Source organism: Macaca thibetana, chromosome 20, assembly GCF_024542745.1.
Source record: "Macaca thibetana thibetana isolate TM-01 chromosome 20, ASM2454274v1, whole genome shotgun sequence".
NCBI lineage: Eukaryota > Metazoa > Chordata > Mammalia > Primates > Cercopithecidae > Macaca > Macaca thibetana.
The window spans coordinates 10,982,035-11,003,878 of record NC_065597.1 but is presented as its reverse complement, the minus strand read 5'-3'; the positions used below and the strand labels follow the sequence as shown (position 1 = coordinate 11,003,878).

General features: G+C 51.7%; 1 protein-coding gene across 4 annotated transcripts; it reads right to left on the bottom strand.

The window, feature by feature from the left end:
• Window positions 1-84: 84 nt before the first annotated feature.
• Window positions 85-21,711, bottom strand: TSNAXIP1 (translin associated factor X interacting protein 1). 4 transcript variants are annotated; one of them, XM_050773250.1, is made up of 16 exons: window positions 21,394-21,711; window positions 13,792-13,891; window positions 7,506-7,618; window positions 7,233-7,359; window positions 4,412-4,505; window positions 3,359-3,555; window positions 2,874-3,009; window positions 2,319-2,488; window positions 2,077-2,236; window positions 1,871-2,001; window positions 1,591-1,716; window positions 1,307-1,459; window positions 1,079-1,188; window positions 777-903; window positions 574-680; window positions 85-398 (listed from the first exon to the last, which is right to left on the bottom strand). In XM_050773250.1, the coding sequence occupies exons 1-16, from the start codon at window positions 21,630-21,632 to the stop codon at window positions 158-160; spliced, it is 2,331 nt and encodes a 776-aa protein (XP_050629207.1). In that variant the 5' UTR covers window positions 21,633-21,711; the 3' UTR covers window positions 85-157. The 4 variants fall into 4 exon arrangements, with proteins under 4 accessions (XP_050629207.1, XP_050629210.1, XP_050629208.1 ...); XM_050773253.1 differs by lacking the exons at window positions 4,412-4,505; window positions 7,506-7,618 and having other exon boundaries at window positions 21,394-21,502; XM_050773251.1 differs by lacking the exons at window positions 7,233-7,359; window positions 7,506-7,618 and having other exon boundaries at window positions 21,394-21,502.
• Window positions 21,712-21,844: the final 133 nt, after the last annotated feature.

Genomic DNA, 21,844 nt, shown 5'->3' with positions numbered 1-21,844 from the left:
TGCATTTTGGTGCATGTCCTGGGGCCAGCCAGGCAAGGACTGATTTCCCCCCCCCAACTCCCCAGCACAGTCTGGAGAATGGCATGGGTTTAGACAAACGCTTTTATACTAAAAGCTAGGGGTTAGCAGGACGAGCACGCAGGCTGCACACAGGCTCCTAGTTTGCAGGCTCTGACTCTCGAGGTCCCGCACGCCTGATGTCAATCACCTGAAGCCGCTCCAGGGCAGTCTGGAGGATTTCCACCACGCCTTCTTCCTTCTCGTCACTGTCCTCTGGCAGTTCCGACTCAGGGAGCTGGAAGGCCTGGCTCATGTAGGTGTTCACAGTCTGCTTGTCCAGGCTGGGGTCGATGGTCATCAGGGCCCCTCGCAGCTTGGGCAGAGTCACCTCCTCATGGCTGCCCCACAGGAAAAGAGAGTGACAGGCCCTGACCCCTCCTCTCCATGCCCCAGACTCCCAGGTGCTCTCCTCTGTGCTGAGCTTGAGTAGTGGATGGTGCATGGTACACAGGGAGACCCAGGGGCTTCAGGGGCCCAGCCTGTGGGACTTGCCTATGGATCAGGGTCACTCACAGTTCTATGCCCAGCTCCTGCTTTAGCTGCAGTAAGTACTCATCCTTCTCATCCATGTATTGTTCCCAGAGCTTTTGCACAAAGGGCTCACTCTGGCCCTCCTCATCCTGGGATGGGCCACAAGTCAGGGGGAGGGCATATTGGCCTGGGTCCAACCAAGGCTGGGGCAGGGGCCAGGCCAGTTCCGGGACCCACATACCCACCTCCATAAACAGTGAACGGTAGTTGAGCAAGTCTGCATTGCTGCTGCTGGGATGCCAGCCTCCTGCCTCCATCAGCTCCTGGATTTGCTCTTCTGTCTTGAGAGGGAAGGTACTCTTGAGGACAGTGCTGTAGGGGAGACATGAGGGCCAACAGGGACCTGCTGAGGCCTGCTTGTGCCTCTCCGTAGTGCTCAAAAGGGAGTGAGTTCCAAGGCTGTGGCCCTTCCCACCAGGTGCCCCTTTTCCCTGCAGGTGCAGGAACAGTTGGGTAGGAGTTGGGGTGGCCTGGACCAGCCTCTCACTTGAACTGCTCCATGGTTAGTAGCCCCTCGTTCTGACTGTCAGCATTTGTCATCTCCTTCAGCAGCTGGGCTACTGTCTCCTTCTGGGTGACATACACATTCTCACTCCGCTATAAGGAGAGAAGCATTATTCACTTGCTCTTCCTGGGAGTGGTGGGGGCAAAGCTGGTCTATGCTAGGGACAAAGACCCCTCTCAGTCTCCCCAAGGGGAATAGGCCCCAGCTCACCTTTCCCATCAAGACTGCATAGAACTGACTCATAAGCTCGTTGGAGTGGAAGATCTTGATATTTTCAAAAATAGTGTAAGCCCAGGCCATGGCATCACTGGGCCCAAAGCGACGCTCAAGGAAATTGAAGAAGAAGTCTGGGAATGTCTCTTTCTGCGGGATTGAGGAAATGCTCGGTCAGCCTGCCTTACGGTTGGTTGGCCCTCATCCCTGGCACCTCTGGACCTCCAGAGGACCCTGGATATGGAGACCACGCTGGACCAGAGTGGCTGGTGAGATCTGACCTGCTCCTCAGCAAGACGTTCCTTCCAGGCATCCTTGAGGAGGTCGACCACATCCTTCTTGCTTGGCTTCTTGTTCTCCACGAGGCCATCAAACCGAAGAAAAGCAGGGATGGCTTCCCCATAACCCTAGGAGGGAGGATATCAGCTCATCTCTGGACCCATCTGTGGCCCCACCCTCAAGCAGGGAAGAGCCCCAGTTGGTTCCCCGAAAGCTCATCTGAGCAGCAGGGCATGGCTGTTCTGACTCTGGCCCAAGCCCCACTCCTGGGGCCTCCCCTACCAGACCAGGGAAGAATTCTTTCTCCCGCAGCAGCCCTGAGCCAATCTCTTCCAGGAGCACGTCCACCAGCTGGTCGCTGTTCTTGCCCTCAGCCAGCATCTGCCAGCGCTCTGGGCCCCCAGCCACCACATCTGCATGTGGGGAGAGGGAGCTAGAGTCTGGGCCCACATGTAAGCAGGACCTGGGGCCCCGCTGGCTGCCCTCACCTTCACATTTGGTCCAGTCAGGCCTTGGCGTGGAAGTGCGCTGGATCTCCTGCAGCTCAGAGAAGAACTGGTCCCGCTCCTTCAGCGTGCTCATGTGCAGCTGCATCAGGATCTCATGCTCCTTGCGAACCTCCTCGTAGCTGGCTCTCAGGGTGTCCAGCTGTGGGCAAGGACATTGGCCCTGGCCCCCCACCTGTGAGACCCCGTCCTACCCTCCTGGCCCTGCCTGCCTGCCTCAGCACCTGCTCCTGAAGATCCTTGTTGGTCTTCTCCTGCATTTCAAAGTCCCTCCTAGGGACTACATCTCCAAAGTTGGCCTTCATGGTGTTGAGTTCCATCTGCGTGCGGGTCAGGTCTTGCCGGGTCATCTTAAGAGCCAGGGTTAACTTCACAGGGTCCTCCCCCCAGATGCCTGCCAGGGGAGGGGGCCCACCAGCCCGTGTCATCCTGGCTTTCTCGGGTTGCCCGAAGCCCTCTGCCCTTCCCGTTTGGGGTTCCCTGGGTCTTGCCCACAGTGCTACCAGCCTAGGGTTTCAGGCTAAAGTCTAGAAGCCCAGGAAACTGAGTAACAGGCCTGTCCAGCCCACCAGGAGCCTAGGCTGCCTCAGCTACCAACTGTGTTCCTACAATTCTCAGTTCAACTCAGAAGATACACAGCCCTGGGAGAGGCAGGGACATCTCCCCCCTGAATGGTTATGGAATGAGCAGGTCTTAGGAATGTTGAATGAATGGGGCTTAGGAGTGAGACCAGACTCCTCCAGCATCTCAGAGAAGAGAGAAACCCGATTCAGGCTTACCTGGGGACTGGGCTAATGACATGTCCTCCCGCTGGTACCGCAGCTCGTTCAGGTCTGCGATGAGTATCTTACGGGCATCTCGCTCACTGAGGTAGTGCAGGTACTCCTCAGCCAAGTTCTTCCTCAGTTTGGCCACCTGTGGAGAAGGTGGCTGTGTGGTCAGGGGCTGCCCTTGAACCCCTGTATGCAGTCGGTCACCCCAGGGAGTGGGCTGGGTGCTGGGTTGCCCCATTAGGGCCTGTGAACAGGAAAGGTGAAAGAAGAAGGAGATTGGCCATTTCTGAGAATTCGGCAAGGTACCACTGCTTCCCCCTTTGGGGAAAGTGCTGAGCCTAGCAGCAGGGCAGAGGGTGGAATTAGCAAGGCTCTGGGGGTAAGGTGGTGGCTCAGTGTGTCACTCCTTGTAGAAAGGCAGAGCGGGGTAGGGGGTCACCCTTGTAGTGGGATTGGCAGGAATTCGGGGTCATCACACCACTTCCATTCACCTCGCTCTGCAGTGAAATCTTCTCCTCATTCTTTTTGTCGATGAGTTTTAGTAAATTCATCTTCTCTTTCTTGAGCAGGGAGATTTCATGTTTCTCCTCAGCTCTCATGGCCAGGATCCTCTCATTGCAGTCCTCATTCACAGTGACAAGCTTGGCCTTCAGGGGCTCCAGAGCCCGGATCTTCTCCCTTTGGTGGGCTAAGCAGAGACAGGTGGGAGAGCTGCTTTGGGGCCATGGACAGAAGACACAGACCCTAAGGTCATGGGTGAGTGGCTATGTCACTTGCAAACCCCAAGAGTCTCTGCATGCCTTGTTCAAAGCCATGGTCCCTGTTTCAGGCCTTCCTGCACTTGATTTTAAACCAAGGGCAGAGTTCAGATGAAGACCGGGGTGTCTCCCGTGTCCTTTCTCCTACAGCCTTAAGTCCTGCAGCTGCACCATGCCCTGTACCTCCTGAGCCTGGCAGGGGAGCCTGCTGACTCCCAGAGGTGCTCACTCTCTCCTGGGGTTCACTCTGTTTTCAACAGGGACTGCTCCACTGTGCTTCTCAATGACAGGGGTGGTCAGGTGCTCTGGGGTGCCCTATAACGGAACAGTCTGTGCAGAATGGCTGAGGGGCTTTGGTGACCTCAAGGCCCACTTGGGTAGCTGCCCCAGCCCTGCTGTGGAGCGCCAGAAGGTCGAATAGGATCTTCTCCACCCCTTCCAGGCTGGGACAAGGAGGGGAGCTGCATTTCTGCTTTTTTTTTTTTTTGCGATGGAGTCTTGTTCTTTTGCCCAGGCTAGAGTGCAGTGGTGTGATCTCAACTCACTGCAACCTCCATCTCCTAAGTTCAAGCAATTCTCCTGCCTCAGTCTCCCAAGTGGCTGAGATTATAGGTGTGTGCCACCATGCACAGCTAATTTTTTTGTGTTTTTAGTAGAGACAGGGTTTCACTATATTGGCCAGGCTGGTCTCAAACTCCTGACCTCAAGTGATCCACCACCTTGGCCTCCCACAGTGCTGGGATTACAGGTGTAAGCTACTGTGCCTGGCAGGAGGTGCATTCTTACCCAGCATCCCCTCATATGCATTCTTGATGGAGGATAGTAATGGCTTGTACGTTTTGAAGTCCTCTATGAAGAACTCAAAGATCTCTCTGTAAGGCTGGCAAGAAAAAGGAACCCATCATCTCCTGGCCCACAGCTGCCACCCTTAGTGGGGAACTATTTTTCTTTTTCTTTTTTCCTGAAATGGAGTCTTGCTCTGTCACCCAGGCTGGAGTGCAGTGGTGCGATCTTGGCTCACTGCAACCTCCGCCTCCCAGGTTCAAGTGATTCTCCTGCCTCAGCCTTCTGAGTAGCTGGGATTACAGGTGCCCGCCACCATGCTAGGCTAATTTTTGTATTTTTAGTAGAGACGGGGTTTCACCATGTTGGCCAGGATGGTCTCAATCTCCTGACCTCGTGATCCACCCACCTCGGCCTCCCAAAGTAGAGGGATTACAGGCCAGGCGTGAGCTACTGTGCCCGGTCCTGTGTTTTTCTTTACTGGGCTTAGTAGTATTCCGGCGTAAGGCTGCCAGGTCACTTATATTCAAGTAAATGCCCTAGACACTACCCGGGTACCTCACAGTGCCATGGTGCCTGGGGGGCAGCTCTCTGGAGGCCTGTCCTGATGCTGTCTTTGAGGCCTAGTGGACCACCATGACCATAGACAGATCTCCACTCTGCCTGAGCCCCTCTCTGGCTCTCCAGGCAGCCAGCCTCTTGCCTTCTAGACACAGTATCATTGGCCTCTCACTTGTAACCTCTTCCCATCTTAGAGCCTGGTAGATTCAGGAGATTGAAGGTTGTACCCTTGCGTCCTGACATGCAAGTAGGGGTGTGGTCCCCTGTCCCATTTGGACACATGGGAGGTTTCTGGAGGCAGCATTGCTCACTGAAATGAGCGCAGTTAGCCGGGCGCGGTGGCTCATGCCTGTAATCCCAGCACTTTGGGAGGTGGAGGCGGGTGGATCACCTGAGGTTGGGAGTTCGAGACCAGCCTGACCAACATGGAGAAACCCCGTCTCCACTAAAAATACAAAATTGGCCGGGCATGGTGGCACATGCCTATAATCCCAGCTACTAGGGAGGCTGAGGCAGGAGAATCGCTTGAACCTGGGAGGCGGAGGTTGCGGTGAGCCGTGATCGTGCCATTGCACTCCAGCCTGGGCAAACAAGAGTGAAACTCCGCCTAAAGAAAAAAAAAAAAAAAAAAAGAAATGAGCACAGTCTCCAGAGTCAGCCCTGAGTTTGAAGCCCAGTCCCACTACACCATAGTGGTATGCCTTCTTCCTTATCTGCTCAGGAGATCGATGTAAGGCCCCAGCCCAGGGCCTTGCACTTGCACACAGCCAGTGCTCAGTAAATGCTTTAGTCAATGACTAAGTCAAAAGGCAGGAATTATCTGTCATCATCCTTGTTTGAGCAGATTTGGTGATTCTCTCCCCAATATATACCGGAATCTGGGTTGGATCTTATGTATATATATCTCTGTTTCCCTCCCTCCCTCCTTATGCATCTGGGCTGGTTCCTTAAGCTTGGGGTTGTTGCCGCTGGGCTGGTAAACACGGCGTGACCCCTGCTTGCCCAACTGCCAGCATCAGGCTCCATTCACTGATGTCGTGACCTAACCTGGGCACCAGGGATCACAGAGCTGTAGGGACTGGGCACAGCATCCAGGCCACCTGACTCAGGTGAGGAAACTCTAGCCTCAGGAGACTTTCACATCCACATTGCAGCCTTGCCTGCTCACTGGCGTTTTCTTTTTTTTTTTTTTTTTTTTTTTGAGACAGCGTCTCACTCTGTCGCCCAGGCTAGAGTGCAGTGGCACGAACTTGGCTTACTGCAAGCTCTGCCTCCTGGGTTCATGCCATTCTCCTGCCTCAGCCTCCTGAGCAGCTGGGACTACAGGCGCCCGCCACCACGCCCAGCTAATTTTTTGTATTTTTAGTAAAGATGGGGTTTCACTGTGTTAGCCAGGATGGTCTTGATCTCCTGACCTGGTGATCTGCCCGCCTTGGCCTCCCAAAGTGCTGGGATTACAGGTGTGGGCCACCGTGCCCGGCCTTCTTTTTTTTTTTGACAGAGTCTCGCTCCGTTGCCCAGGCTGTAGTGCTGTGGCACGATCTTGGCTTACTGTAACCTCTGCCTCCTGGGTTCAAGCTTGCAGCTGGGACTACAGGCGCCCGCCAACACGCCCGGCTAATTTTTTTGTATTTTTAGTAGAGACGGGGTTTCACCGTGGTCTTGATATCCTGACCTCGTGATCCATGTTGGCCAGGCTGGTCTTGAACTCCTGACCTCAAGCGATCCTCCTGCCTCAGCCTCCCAAAGTGCCGGGATTACAGGCGTGAGCCTGAGCCACTGTGCCCGGCCTCACTGGCATTTTCATAGGATGTTTCTTGCTTCTGTTCAGGGAAGGAGACCCAGGAGAGCTGGGAGAGGTGGGTATCCCCTGAAGGTCTGAGGTGCTCACCTGGTAGGTGAGGCTTTTTTTGTTTTTGAGACGGAGACTCACTCTTGTCGCCCAGGTTGGAGTGCAGTGGTGTGACCTCGTCTCACTGCAACCGCTCCCTCCCGGGCTCAAGTGATTCTCCTGCCTCAGCCTCCTGAGTAGCTGGGACTACCAGTGCTCACCACCATGCCCGGCTAAATTTTGTACTTTTAGTAGAGACGGGGTTTTGCCATGTTGGCCAGGCTGGTCTCGAACTCCTGACCTCAGGTGATCCACCCGCCTCGGCCTCCCAAAGTGCTGGGATTACAGGCGTGAGCCACTGTACCTGGCCGGTAGGTGAAGCTTCTTCCCACCCTTTCCCCGCCCTCCCCAAGTTTCTTCTGTGGCTCTGACCTGCAGCCTTAGTTCCTGGGTGGAATCTGTGCCCAGGTCCAGCAGGAGGAGCTCCTTGCGTAGGTAGTTTTCCAGCTCCTCCAAGTACCGGGGCTTGGCAGTGCGAAAGGGATGCTGGTGGCAGCTCCTGCAGGGGATGGTGGCTGATAATGTGGCCAGCACCCCCACGGGGCTCTTGTGCCCTCAGTCTGGGGCAACACACGCCCCTGCCGTCTCCTGGCCCAAAGCCTGGCCCATGCCAGCCCACTCACCATGGGACTGACCCTGGCTTACCCTACTCGCTTCCGGTAGTCATCTGAACAGGGTTTTCGATTTTGCAAAATGGTCTGGCCACTGGTGTATGTGGGCCATGGGGACAGGTGCCCACCCATGGAGAACTGACCAGTCTGCAGGGAGGGACAGGTGGGGTTACCATGGCAACATTGCTCCCCTTACTAATGTTTCTCTCCATCCCTCCTCCCCCAGTCCTGACTTTTTTTTTCTTTTTGAGACAGTCTTGCTCTGTTCCCCAGGCTGGAGTGCAGTGGTACGATCTCAGCTCACTGCAACCTCCACCTCCTGGGTTCAAGCTATTCTCTGCCTCAGCCTCCCGAGTAGCTGGGATTACAGGCACCCACCACCATGCCTGGCTAATTTTTGTATTTTTAGTAGATACAGGGTTTTACCATCTTTACCACACCCAGCCAGCCCTGATGTTTTTTACAGACATCTCTCAACATGGTTCATAATTAAGACTGTGGGTTCTTGAGTTAGAGAGGGCTGGGGTTAAGTCTCAGATGTCCCTTATTAGCTATGTCAACTTCTCTGAGCCTTAGTCCTCACGTCTGTAAAATAGGGATGATGGTAGTCTTTGTCACAGTGTATTGATGTGAGGATGCAATGAGAAAGCATAGTCGGGCATAGTGGCTCACGCCTGTAATTCCCAGCACTTTCCGAGGCTAAGGTGGGCAGACACGAGGTCAGGAGATCGAGACCATCCTGGCTAACACGGTGAAACCCCGTCTCTACTAAAAATACAAAAAAAATTAGGCTGGGCGCAGTGGCTCACGCGTGTAATCCCAGCACTTTGGGAGGCCAATGCGGGATCATGAGGTCAGGAGATTGAGACCATCCTGGCTAATGTGGTGAAACCCTGTCTCTACTAAAAGTACAAAAACAAAATTATCTGGGCGTGGGGTGAGTGCCCTTAGTCCCAGCTACTCGGGAGGCTGAGGCAGGAGAATGGTGTGAACCTGGGACGCGGAGTTTGCAGTGAGCAGAGATCGTGCCACTGCACTCCAGCCTGGCGACAGAGCAAGACTCAGTTTCACAAAAAAAAAAAAAAAAAAAAAAAGCTGGGTGTGGTGGCATGTGCTTGTAGTCCCAGCTACTTGGGAGGCTGAGGCAGGAGAATCGCTTGAACCCGGGAGGCAGAGGTTGCAGTGAACCGAGATCGCGCCATTGCGCTCCAGCCTGGGCAACAAGAGCAAAACTGTCTCGAAGAAAAAAAAAGAGAAATAGAGAAAGCATAATGTGTGCTTTATATGGACCCTGGCACCTGCTAGGAACTCAGTAAAGATCAGCCATTCTGGCCTGGCCAATGGCTTATGCCTGTAATCCCAGCAGTTTGGGAGGCCAAGGTGGGCAGCTTTTAGCACTTTGAGGCCAAGGTGGGCAGATCACTTGAGGTCAGGAGTTTGAGACCAACCTGGCCAACATGGTGAAACTCCATCTCTATTAAAAATACAAAAATTAGCTGGACATGGTGGCGCATGCCTGTAATCCCAGCTACTTGGGAGGCTGAGGCAGGAGAATCTCTTGAACTCGGGAGGCAGAGGTTGCAGTGAGCTGAGATTGAGCCATTGCACTCCAGCGGGGGAGACAAGAGTGAAACTCCATCTCAAAAAAAAAAAAGACTATCAAAATGGATGTAATTATTTATGTATGTATGTTTATATGTATGTATGTATTTATTTGAGATGGAGTCACACTCTCTTGCCCAGGCTGGAGTGCAGTAGTGCAAACTCTGCTCACTGCAGCCTCTGCCTCTTGAGTTCAAGCGATTCTCCTGCCTCAGCCTCCTGAGTAGCTGAGATTACCAGTGCCTGCCACCACGCCCAGTTCTTTTGTATTTTTAGTAGAGATTACAGGTGTGAGCCACCGCACCCAGCTCACACCTGATTCTCAGCACTTCGGGAGGCCCAGGCAGGCGGATAACCTGAGGCCAGGAATTTGAGACCAGTCTGGCCAACATGTTGAAACCCCATCTCTTCCAAAAATACAAAAATTAGCCGGGACTGGTGGTGCACGCCTGTAATCCCAGCTGCTCCGGAGGCCAATGCAGAAGAATTACTTGAACCCTGGAGGCAGAGGCTACAGTAAGCAGATATTGCACGACTGCACTCTAGTCTGGGAGACAGAGAGAGACTCTCTCTCACAAAAAAAAAAAAAAAAAAGAGATGGGGTCTCACTATGTTGCCCAGGCTGGTCTCGAACTGCTGAGATCAAGAGATCCTCCTGCCTTGTCCTCCCAAAGTGCTGGGATTACAGGCTTAAGTCATGGCGCCCAGCCTAATTTTTATAAAAGCACAAAATAATCCTGGAAGACACCTGAGAGTTTATTTTTTATTTTTTTCTTAGAGATAGGGTCTTACTCTGTCACCTAGGCTGGAGTGCAGTGACCCGATAACACCTCACAGTAACTTCAAACTCCCGGGCTCAAGAGATCCTCCCACCTCAGTCTCCCTAGTAGCTAGGACTACAGGGGCACACCACCACTCCTGGTTAGTTTAAAAAATCTTTTTTGTAGAGATGAAATCTCCCTATGTTGCCAGGCTGGTCTCAAACTCCTGGTCTCAAGCAATCTTCCTTCTTTGGCCTCCCAAAGTGTTAGGATTACAGGTGTGAGCTGGCCTTGTTTTTCAGACTTTATTTATTTTTTGAGACTGAGTCTCGCTCTGTCGCCCAGGCTGGAGTGCAGTGGCACAATCTCTGTTCACTGCAGCCTCCGCCTCCTGGGTTCAAGCGATTCTCCTGCCTCAGCCTCCCTAATAGCTGGAATTATAGGCGCATGCCACCACGCCCAGCTAATTTTTGTATTTTTAGTAGAGATGGGGTTTCACCATGTTGGCCAGGCTGGTCTTGAACCACCTCAGGTGATCCACCCACTTCGGCCTTCCAAAGTGCTGGGATTACAGGCGTGAGCCACCGTGCCCCGTGGTTTTTCAGACTTGTGAAAGACCAGCCCTTGGCCGGACGCGGTGGCTCATGCCTGTAATCCCAGCACTTTGGGAGGCCAAGTCGAGCAAATCACGAGGTCAGGAGAACCAGACCATCCTGGCTAACACGGTGAAACCTCGTCTCTACTAAAAATGCAAAAAATTAGACAGGTGTGGTGACACGTGGCTGTAGTCCCAGCTACTCGGGAGGCTGAGGCAGAAGAATCGCTTGAACCTGGGAAGCGGAGGTTGCAGTGAGCGAAGATTGTGCCGCTGCGCTCCAGCCTGGGCGACAGAGCGAGGCTCCGTCTCAAAAAAAAAAAACACCACCACCACCACCACACACACACACACACACACACACACACAAAACAGTCCTCGTGTTCTGTCTACTGTTTCTACCGGGAGAAAATGGGGCTACCCTCCTTTGCTTGCAGAGGCGAGTGGAAGCTGGAGAACCAGCTGCCACGGCCGATTGTTGGTGAGGTTATTAACAGCTGAGGGATCTCCGCCCGGTAGGCTGGAACGCAATGCTCCCCGGGCGCTCCGTGCTCTCTGCTTCTCCCGGTAGGTAAAAACGGGAAGGCGGCCCTGGAGGGACGGCGGGAGGGAACACTGCCCCCTGGTGGTTGATGTCGCTCTAAAGAAAGTTGAAATGAAAAAGCCTGGCTCACGGAAGGTGGCAGCTGAGAAGGCTGCCTGGGAGCCTCAGGGCTCTCCCCTAGTCATCAGGTCTTTGGGTTGCGCTTGGTCTCTGCGAATAATCCATAGACCCCAGCTTTCTCCTCCCTGGAGTCACTCCCACAGGAGTGTTGGGCCAGCCCCACAAAGTGTGTGGCCCATGTGTTTCCTAATTCCCCACGAGGGTCATGGTCACACAAGGAAAACCCATGCTGTTCCACTGTGAGCCAGAGTTGTAAGTTTACTCAAATGTGTTTTTTCCCTTATGAGATTTGGACAATGGCTATTTGCTGATTAATAACAATCCTATGATCATATCAACAAGAGCCCAAAAGTACTTAATAAGACAGCATTGGGGCTGGGCACAGTGGCTCACGCCTGTAATCCCAGCACTTTGGGAGACCGAGGCAGGCGGATCACGAGGTCAGGAGTTCAAAACCAGCCTGACCAACATGATGAAACCCTGTCTCTACTAAAAATACAAAAATTCACCAGGCATGGCTGGGCGTGGTGGTTCACGCTTGTAATCCCAGCACTTTGGGAGGTGGAGGCAGGCAGATCACGAGGTTAGGAGATCAAGACCATCCTGGCTAACATGGTGAAACCCCGTCTTTACTAAAAATACCAAAAAAATTAGCCGGGCGTGGTGGCGAGCGCCTGTAGTCCCAGCTACTTGGGAGGCTGAGGCAGGAGAATGGCATGAACCTGGGAGGCAGAGCTTGCAGTGAGCCAAGATGGCACCACTGCACTACAGCCTGGGCAACAGAGCGAGATTCCATCTAAAAAAAAAAAATTATCCAGGCGTGGTGGTGCACGCCTGTAATCCCAGCTACTCAGGAGGCTGAGGTAGGATAATCACTTGAACCCAGGAGGCGGAGGTTGCAGTGAGCTGAGATGGCGCCACTGTACTCCTTCCTGGGCAACAGAGCACGACTCTCAAAAAAAAAAAAAAAACCAGCATTGGGCTCGGTGTGGTGGCTCACACCTGTAATCCCAGTGTTTTGGGAGGCCAAGGAAGAAGGATAGCTTGAGCCCAGGAGTTCAAGACCAGCCTGGGCAACGTAGTTAGATCCACTACAAAAAATACAAAAAATAGCCAGGTGTGGTGGTGCACTCCTGTAGTCTCAGCTACTCAGGAGGCTGAGTGGGAGGACTGGTTGAGCATGGGAGGTGGAGTCTGCAGTGAGCTGTGTTTGTGCCACTGCACTCCAGCCTGTGTCAGAGCAAAACTCTGTCTCAAAAAAATAAGATTAGCTGGGTGTGGTGGCATGTGTCTATGGTTCCAGCTACTTGGGAGGGTAAGGTGGGAGGATCACTTGAGCCCAGGCATTTGAGACTGCAGCAAGCCATAACTGTACCACTGCACCCTGACAGGCAAAAGCCTGTCTCAAAAACAAACAAACAAACAAACAAACAAAAAAAACCGCATTCATTTCTTTTTTTTTTTTTTTTTTGAGATGGAGTCTTGCTCTGTTGCCCAGGCTAGAGTGCAGTGGTGTGATCTCGGCTCACTGCAACCTCCACCTCCCGGGTTAAAGCGATTCTTGTGCCTCAGCCTCCTGAGTAGCTGGGACTACAGATGCACCACCATGCATGACTAATTTTTATAATTTTAGTAGATATGGGGTTTCACCATGTTGGCCAAGCTGGTCAAACTCCTGACCTCATGTGATCTGTCTGCCTTGGCCTCCCAAAGTACTGGGATTATAGGCATGGGTCACTGCACCCAGTTCTTTTTTTTTTTTTTCAATTTAAATTTCATTTCTCGGCCGGGCGCATGGCTCAAGCCTGTAATCCCAGCACTTTGAGAGGCTGAGACGGGCGGATCACAAGGTCAGAAGATCGAGACCATCCTGGCTAACACGGTGAAACCCCATCTCTACTAAAAAATACAAAAAACTAGCCGGGCGAGGTGGCTGGCGCCTGTAGTCCCAGCTACTCGGGAGGCTGAGGCAGGAGAATGGCGTAAACCCAGGAGGCGGAGCTTGCAGTGAGCTGAGATCCGGCCACTGCACTCCAGCCTGGGCCACAGAGTGAGACTCCGTCTCAAAAAAAAAAAAAAAAAAAAAAAAATTCATTTCTCTTCTGATACCTTTGGTACAGCATTCATTTTTATATAAAAACTTTAAAACAAAGGAATGGCGGAGAGATCTGGAGTGAACATGGTAGAGACACATCTCTTTCCTACTGCCTTCACACACCTACTCAGCAATGATGGAGCTATCAACATTTGGCAGCCATTCAGGTAGCCTGTTAGATACTAGGGCCATAAAGACAGAAAGATATAGTCACAGCCTTGAAGGACCTTGGCAGATCGGGTGTGACCATCCCAGCAGGTAGCACAGTGCCTGGCGTGTTGGCGGGAGGGATGTGAAGTGAGGTCCACTGCAGAATGCTGAGCTGCAGGCGAGGGGTGTCTGTGGGCAGAGGTGAGTTCTCTCTCTGCCTGGGGAGATCCGGGAAGGCTTTTCCGGTGAGGAGCAGGCAGCCAGAGTACACCTTTCTTCCCAAAGCGTGGTGGGCCTGGCCTCTCTGAGCCATACTCTCTGAGAAGAAGCCACTTGGTGGGCATGTTTCAGGTGGGTGTGTTTCAGGTAGGTGGTACTCTTGGGTTGCAGGAAGGGAGACAGATAGGGTCTGGGGACTGATATTTGGGGTTCCAAAACAACACTGTCACTAACCAGCGTCCTTCGTTTCTGAAGAAGCTTGCGTTTCTGGGTACTCTTGTTTTCTGTGATAAAGGATTCATCTATGGTCACTCCTGAAGGTTGTGGCTGTAATCTGCACAGAGAAGGGAAAACTGATGGTGGGTGACAGAGTCCAGAGTTGGGAGAGAACCCCCATCCTTCATAGATCCACAAGGCATAGCCATCTCCCCAAGCTAGGCTCTGAGTCTTCCCAGTGCTGCTCCAGATTCCCAGAGAAACTGCCAAGCAAGTCCCTGGCCTTGGGTCCAAACCATTTGCCCTACATTCCCAGAAACATTCTTTTCATCACCAAAATTTCACCAACTACTGCAGCAGCAAGATACCGATATCCCCCCATGAACCCAGAGAACCCCATGGGCCTATACTTCTGTTCAGTGTTCAACTGTGGCTGTGATGTTGGTTTCACGTACACAACTCTGGCACACTCTGGGGCTGTGATACAAAGGGCAGGTGCTGTAGGACAAGAAGCACAGGGTCTGGGGTCCAGGATCTGGGGTGTAAGTCTGAATCCTGCACTTACTGGCTGATAGGGTCTAAGGGCTGACATCTGGGGTTCCAATAGGACCACCCTTGAGCAAGTCATTTAATATCTCTCAGACTGGTTTCTTCACAAAGAAGTGGAGACAACTGTTTTTTGTTTTTTTTTTTTGAGACAGAGTCTCACTCTGTCACCCAGGCTGGAGTGCGGTGGTACGATCTCAGGCCACTGCAACCTTCATCTTGCGGGTTCAAGCAGTTCTCTGCCTTAGCCTCCTGAGTAGCTAGGATTACAGGCACCGGCCACCACGCCTGGATAATTTTTGTATTTTTAGTAGAGATGGGGTTTCACCATGTTGGCAGGCTGGTCTTGAACTCCTGACCTCGTGATAAACCTGCCTTGGCCTCCCAAAGTGCTGGGATTACCGGCGTGAGCCACTGTGCCCAGCCAGAGACAACTCTTGCTTTGCATATCTTACACAGTTGTGAAGTTTATTTTATTTATTTATTTATTTTAAGACGGAGTCTCGCTCTGTCACCCAGGGTAGAGTGCAGTGGCGCCATCTCAGCTCACTGCAATCTCCACCTCCCGGGTTCAAGCGATTCTCCTTCCTCAGCCTCCTGAGTAGCTGGGACTACAGTCCCCTGCCACCATGCCCAGCTAATTTTTGTATTTTTAGTAGAGATGGGGGTTTCACCATGCTGGCTAGGCTGTCTTGAATACCTGACCTCAAATGATCCATCCACCTCCGCCTCCCAAAGTGCTGGGATTACAGGCATGAGCCACCACCGCGACTGGTCTGAAGTTTAAATACGAATTAGCTGGGTGTGGTGGTGGGTGCCTCTAATTCCAGCTACTTGGGAGGCTGAGGCAGAAGAAGCACTTGAATCTGGGAGGCAGGGGTTGCAGTGAGCCGAGATCGCACCACTGCACTCCCGCCTCAGTGACAGAGTAAAACTCTGTCTGAAAACAAAACAAAAAAAATTAGATGTGTATCTGGGCGTGGTAGCTCATGCCTGTAATCCCAGCACTTTGGGAAGCCAAGACAGACAGATTGCTTGAGCCCAAGAGTTCGAGATGAGCCTGAACAACATAGTGAGACTTTGCCTCTATTTATTTATTTATTTGTTTATTTATTTATTTCTGGTTTCAAACTCCTGACCTCAGGTGATCCGCCTGCCTCAGCCTCCCAAAGTGCTGGGATTACAGGCGTGAGCCACTGCACCCAGTCAATTTTTTTTTTTCTTTTTTCTTTTTGAGACAGAGTCTTACTCTGTCACCCAGGCTGGAGTGCAATGGCGTGATCTTGGCTCACTGCAGCCTCTAACTCCCAGGTTCAAGCGATTCTCCTGCCTCAGCCTCCTGAGTAGCTGGGACTAAAGGTGCATACCACCACGCCTGGCTAATTTTTGTATTTTTATTAGAGACAGGGCTTCACCATGTTGCCCAGGATGGTCTCGATCTGACCTTGTGATCTGCCCGCCTCAGTCTTCCAAAGTGCTGGGATTACGGGTGTGAGCCACCATGCCCGGCCTATTATTTTTAATAAATAAAAAAAATGAGATATGCAAAATACCATGTAAACTGCAATGAACTGCTAGATGTTCATTATGACTGTAGAACGGGAAAAGCCTCTTAGGACAGCCATCCTAGGAAGGCATTTGAGGACCAACAGGGAGGGCTACTGTGGGCAGGCAGGCTCAGGTGGAACAAAAGGAAGAAGTAATTCCAACAATCCATGGGGTGGGGGTGTGTGATTTATGTTGCCGGATAGATCTTGTGTTCACTCCTCTTGCTTGCTGGTGACTTTGGGCATGCCGCTTAACATCTCTGAACCTCAGTGTCTTTGCCCATAAAAGTAGGATTAGGACTACCCAAACTCCAGGGAAGTTGAGACCCCTAATGTGAACTCAGTTGAGAAACTCTGTCCTGTAATGCTCCTCAGCTATAGTCCATGGAGCAGTAATATTCCAAACCCTAGTCCTCTATTGCCTCTCGACATTGGACAAGTGTGAGCAAAACACATGGAGTAAGCAGTTGGTGAGGAGAAGGAAGAGTGTCTGCCCAGATGAGTGTGGGTGTAAGACAGTCTTGGAGACCAACAAGGTACAACAGATCAACCCCAAGTGCTCACTGGGTTAAATCAATACCTTCTTATCAAAACTAATCTATTATCCGCCGGTGTGGTGGCTCAAGCCTGTAATCCCAGCACTTTGGGAGGCAGAGGTGGGCAAATCACGAGGTCAGGAGTTCAAGACCAGCCTGGCCAACATAGTGAAACCCTGTCTCTACTAAGAAAATACAAAAATTAGCTGGGTGTGGTGGCAGGTACCTGTAGTCCCAGCTACTCGGGAGGCTGAGGCTGGAGAATCTCTTGAACCTGGGAGTCGAAGGTCGCAGTGAGCCGAGATGGAGCCACTGCACTACAGCCTGGGTGACACAGCGAGACTCTGTCTCAAAAAAAAAAAAGACTAATAAATTCTCCAAACTCTGTTCTTGCTCATGCTGGAACCACCAGGAAAGGCAAGGTAAGCAAGAAAATTGGGGAATTCTATAAATTCTGAGAAGCTGTTGAATGGAAAAGTTTAGTAGGTAACAGATGTTGTTAGTTTTGAATATCAAAGGAGACAACATTATAAAACAGACCTAAAACAAGGCAAACCAAACACTTTCTAAGGCCTGTACACTTATCCAAAAAGCTTAGGATGCTTGGGCTGGGCGTGGTGGCTCACGTCTGTAATACCAGCACGTTGGGAGGCTGAGGTGGGCGGATCACAAGGTCAGGAGACCGAGACCATCCTGGCTAACACAGTGAAACCCTGTCTCTACTAAAAATACAAAAAATTAGCCAGACGTGTTGGCACGCGCCTATAGTCCCAGCTACTCAGGAGGCTGAGGCAGGAGCATCACTTGAGCCTGGGAGGCAGAGGTTGCAGTGAGCTGAGATCGCGCCACTGCACTCCAGCCTGGGCAACAGAGCGAGACACTCCATTTCAAAAAAAAAAAAAAGGAGCTTAGGATGTATTATGTTAAATATTTTACGGTAACCCTCAGAGGGGAATGGGAAACATTTATATTTCTACCTCAAAGCTAGATAAAACTCATTTTTTTTCTTTTTTTTTTGAGACAGAGTCTCACTCTGTCGCCCAGGCTGGAGTGCAGTGGCGCGATCTCGGCTCACTGCAAGCTCCGACCCCTGGGTTCACGCCATTCTCCTGCCTCAGCCTCCCGTGTAGCTGGGACTACAGGTGCCCACCACCACGCCCAGCTAATTTATTTTTTTGTATTTTTAGTAGAGACGGGGTTTACACCATGTTAGCCAGGATGGTCTCGATCTCCTGACCTCGTGATCCGCCCATCTCGGCCTCCCAAAGTGCTGGGATTACAGACGTGAGCCACCGCGCCCGGCCTTAGGCTCAGTTATTTAAGAGGTAGTAGGCAGTGGGTTTGTCAGGAATGTATCTTGGTATTCAGTGAACGCAAGCTGCTGAGTTCTATCCACCAAGTGCCAGGGTTATGAGTGTGAAGGGAGAAAAGCCAATAGGGAGGAGAAGCCTGCCCCAGGAAAATGCACAATTTGAAGGTCCCTTGCAGAGGGTCCTGATGACATGTTCCACAGTGCTAAGGTCTAGCCTATCCATCATCCTGCCCCTCTTTAAAGGGAAAGGATGAGGACACCCACAGTGTCTCTAAGAGAAACAGTGACTCTGGCCCAACATATATCACTAAATCCTGGTGAATAAGGAATATGGTAGATTAATGATGTTTGTATTTGCTTTTAATTTTATTTATTTACTATTTTTGAGACAGGGTCTCACTCTCTTGCCCGGACCGGAGTCCGATCTCGGCTCACTGCAACCTTCGCCTCCCAGGTTCAAGCGATTCTCCTGCCTCAGCCTTCTGAGTAGCTGGGATTACAGGTGCCCGCCACCATGCCCGGCTAATTTTTGTATTTTTAGTAGAGACAGGGTTTCATCATGTTGGCCAGGATGGTCTCGATCTCTTGACTCCATGATCTGCCCACCTCGGCCTCCCAAAGTGCTGGGATTACAGGTGTGAGCCACTGCACCTGGCCAATATTTTGTATTGCTATTAGAAATGGGGTTTTTGCCATATTGCCCAGCCTGGTCTCAAACTCCTGAGCTCAGGCAATCCACCCACCTTGGCCTCCCAAGGTAATAGGATTATAGGGGTGAGCCACCGTGCTTGGCTGTGCTTTTTTTTTTTTTTTTTTAATAGACAGGGTCTTGGCCGGACGCGGTGGCTCAAGCCTGTAATCCCAGCACTTTGGGAGGCCGAGAGGGGCGGATCACGAGGTCAGGAGATCAAGACCATCCTGGCTAACATAGTGAAACCCCGTCTCTACCAAAAAAATACAAAAAATTAGCCGGATAAGGTGGCGGGCGTCTGTAGTCCCAGCTACTCGGGAGGCTGAGGCAGGAGAATGGCGTAAACCCGGGAGGCGGAGCTTGCAGTGAGCTGAGATCCGGCCACTGCACTCCAGCCTGGGTGATAGAGCGAGACTCTGTCTCAAAAAAAAAAAAAAAAAAAAAAAAAAAAGATAGGGGTCTTGCCTTGTTGCCCAGGCTACAGGGCACTAGTGTGATCAGAGTTCACTGCACCCTCTCGAACTCCTGGGTTCAAGTAATCCTCCTGCCTCGGCCTCCTGAGTAGCTGAAACTTTTTTTTTTTTTTTTTTTTTTTTTTGTAGGGACAGGGTCTTACTATAGTGTTTCCCAGGCTGGTCTTGAACTCCTTACCTCAAGTGATCCTCCCACCTTGGCCTCCCAAAGTGTTGGGATTACAGGCATGAGCCACCATGACCAGCCCTGTGCTTCTTTCTTAAAATGGATGGGGATTCTCTTTCTGGGTCTGCTTCATATCCTTTTCATAGAGAATGGAAGTTTACTAAATTATTCCTGTGCTGGGTAGCAATTCTCTCTCTCTCTCTGTCTCTCTCTCTCTCTCTCCCCCTTTTTTTCTTTTTGAGACAGAGTCTCACTCTGTCACCCAGGATAGAGTGCAGTGGCGTGATCTCGGCTCACTGCAACCTCTGCCCTCTGCCTCCCTGCTTCAAGCGATTCTCCTGCCTCAGCCTCCCAAGTAGCTGGGATTACAGGTGCCTGCCACCATGCCCCGCTAATTTTTTCTTTTTTTTTGAGACGGAGTCTCACTCTGTTGCCCAGGTTGGAGTACAGTGGTGTGAGCTCGGCTCATTGCAAGCTCTGCCTCCCAGGTTCACACCATTCTCCTGCCTCAGCCTCCTGAGTAGCTGGGACCACAGGCACCTGCCACTGCGCCCGGCTAATTTTTTTTGTATTTTTAGTAGAAACGTTTAGTGTCACTGTGTTAGCCAGGATGGTCTTGATCTTCTGACCTCGTGATCCGCTTGCTTCGGCCTCCCAAAGTGCTGGGATTACAGGCATGAGCCACCGCCTGGCTAATTTTTGTATTTTTAGTAGAGACGGGGTTTCGCCATGTTGGCCAGGCTTGTCTCAAACTCCTGATCTCAGGTGATACACCCGCCTCGGCTTCCCAAAGTGCTGGGATTTTAGGCATGAGCCACCGTGCCTGGCCCCAACAATTATCTTTCTCAAGCCTGCTGCCTGGTTCTTGTAGACTAATTTTAACTCTGGATAAAAATCATCAAATTGGCATTTCCTGTTCTTAGGGACCTTTTTTTTTTTGAGATGGAGTCTCACTCTGTTGCCCAGGCTGGAGTGCAGTGGCACAATCTCGGCTCACTGCAAGCTCTGCCTCCCGGGTTCACACCATTCTCCTGCCTCAGCCTCCCGAGTAGCTGGGACTACAGGCGCCCGCCACCTCGCCCGGCTAATTTTTTTTATTTTTAGTAGAGACGGGGTTTCACCGTGTTAGCCAGGATGGTCTCGATCTCCTGACCTCATGATCTGCCTGCCTCGGCTTCCCAAAGTGCTGGGATTATAGGCGTGAGCCACCGCGCCTGGCCTCTTAGGGACTTTTGTAGGCTTTTCACTGTCAAGGCAGCAGACCCTGAAGGCTGAGAGTTTAGTTGGGATTGGGTGGTGGTTTTTTTTTTTTTTTTTTTTTTTTTTCCCCACTGGGAATGAGTAGAAGGGGGGACACGACATTCATTCAACACTTACTGGGTGCCTATTTACATACAAGAGCTGTGGTAAGAGCTTCACATATTCTGTCTAAATGTTCCCAACTATGTTTGTGGGGTGGACTGTATCATTCCCATGTTTGAGATATATAAGCTGAGGCCTGGAACTTGAAGGGCCTTCTCTGAAGTCCCAAAACTAGAAAATGATTTGGCCAAAATTTTTGTTTTAATCCATATATATGGCTTTCCAAGCTGATGGAGCTGGTCATATTTTGCAGTATCCAGAGGCTATACACCTGAGTACAGGTAGAAGCTACCCAAAGGATGATCTCACCAGGTTTCTAAAGTATTTCTTTACTTGTACATGGTAATATTACTACTTTATACAGTTGTTATGAGGATTAAATATGGTACGTAGGCCGCGTGCAGGGGGTTCACGCTTGTAATCCCAGTTTGAGAGGTCAAAGTGGGAGGGTCGCTTGAGTCTAGGAGTTCAAAACAAGCCTGGGCAACTTGGTGAAACCTCCTCTCTACAAAACACAAACTAACAAAGAAACACCCACAAATTATCCGAGCGTGGTGGCGCATGCCTATAGTCCCAGCTACTCGGGAGGCTGAGGCAGGAGGATTGCTTGAGCCTGGGAGGTCGAGGCTGCAGTGAGCCGTAGTAGTGCCACTGCACTCCAGCCTGGGCGACTGAGTGAGATCTTGTCTCAAAAATAAAATGTTTAAAAATGTGGTATATAAAGCATGTGGCATATAGTACATTCAATACAAGCTGGTTGTTACTAGCAATGATAAAGTACGCCTGCCCTTTTGCTAGCACGTACCGTCTTCACTGGGCTAAATCAGCCCGATTTTAACCGTTCCTGCAACCACTGACTCTGTGGTGCTGGAGCCCTAGATCAATGGTCAGAGGCCAGCAGGAGGTGCAGAGGTCCTATCAAGTGCCATTTCCCTCTCTAGAAATACTCCAGCCCTCCTCTCTGCCCTCATCCCGGCCAGCGCCTACCTCGACGCGGACGAGAAGCTGTGGTACCGCGACTGCTGGCAGGCCATGACCCACGGGCAGGGGGGCAACCAGCACCCGCGGCCTGGGAAATTGTGGTAGTGTACAGCCCGTCGCCATGGCGACCAGGCCCCAGAAGCCCCCGCGGTGAGGGCGGAGTCAGGGATGCGCCGCGCCCCTGAGCCTAGCGCCCGCAGGCTGGGAGCAGGACAAAGTAGCAAAGGTGGACTGGGACCCAGCATCGGGTGCCCTGAGAGTCAATCACTACAGCCGATTTGACCCCAGGTACCAGAACTGGGGCAGGGGGATGAACAGAGGCCATGGGGAGAGAAGTCGGCTGAGAGGCCGGAGCCGCTTTGCCGGCGGGAATTGTAGTTTTCGGTGTCCCGACCTCTCGATGGGATAGGCTTATAGCTGAGAAGGGTTGTACTACATCTCCCAGAATTCTCTACCA

Coding starts and splice junctions, on each gene's coding strand:
- TSNAXIP1 (XM_050773250.1), bottom strand. CDS start 21,632: ATGCTGGGTCCCAGTCCACCTTTGCTACTTTGTCCTGCTCCCAGCCTG. Junction 1,460..1,590: donor AACGTCTTGCTGAGGAGCAG/GTCAGATCTCAC, acceptor TCAATCCCGCAG/AAAGAGACATTCCCAGACTT. Junction 681..776: donor ACCGTTCACTGTTTATGGAG/GTGGGTATGTGG, acceptor GGCCCATCCCAG/GATGAGGAGGGCCAGAGTGA.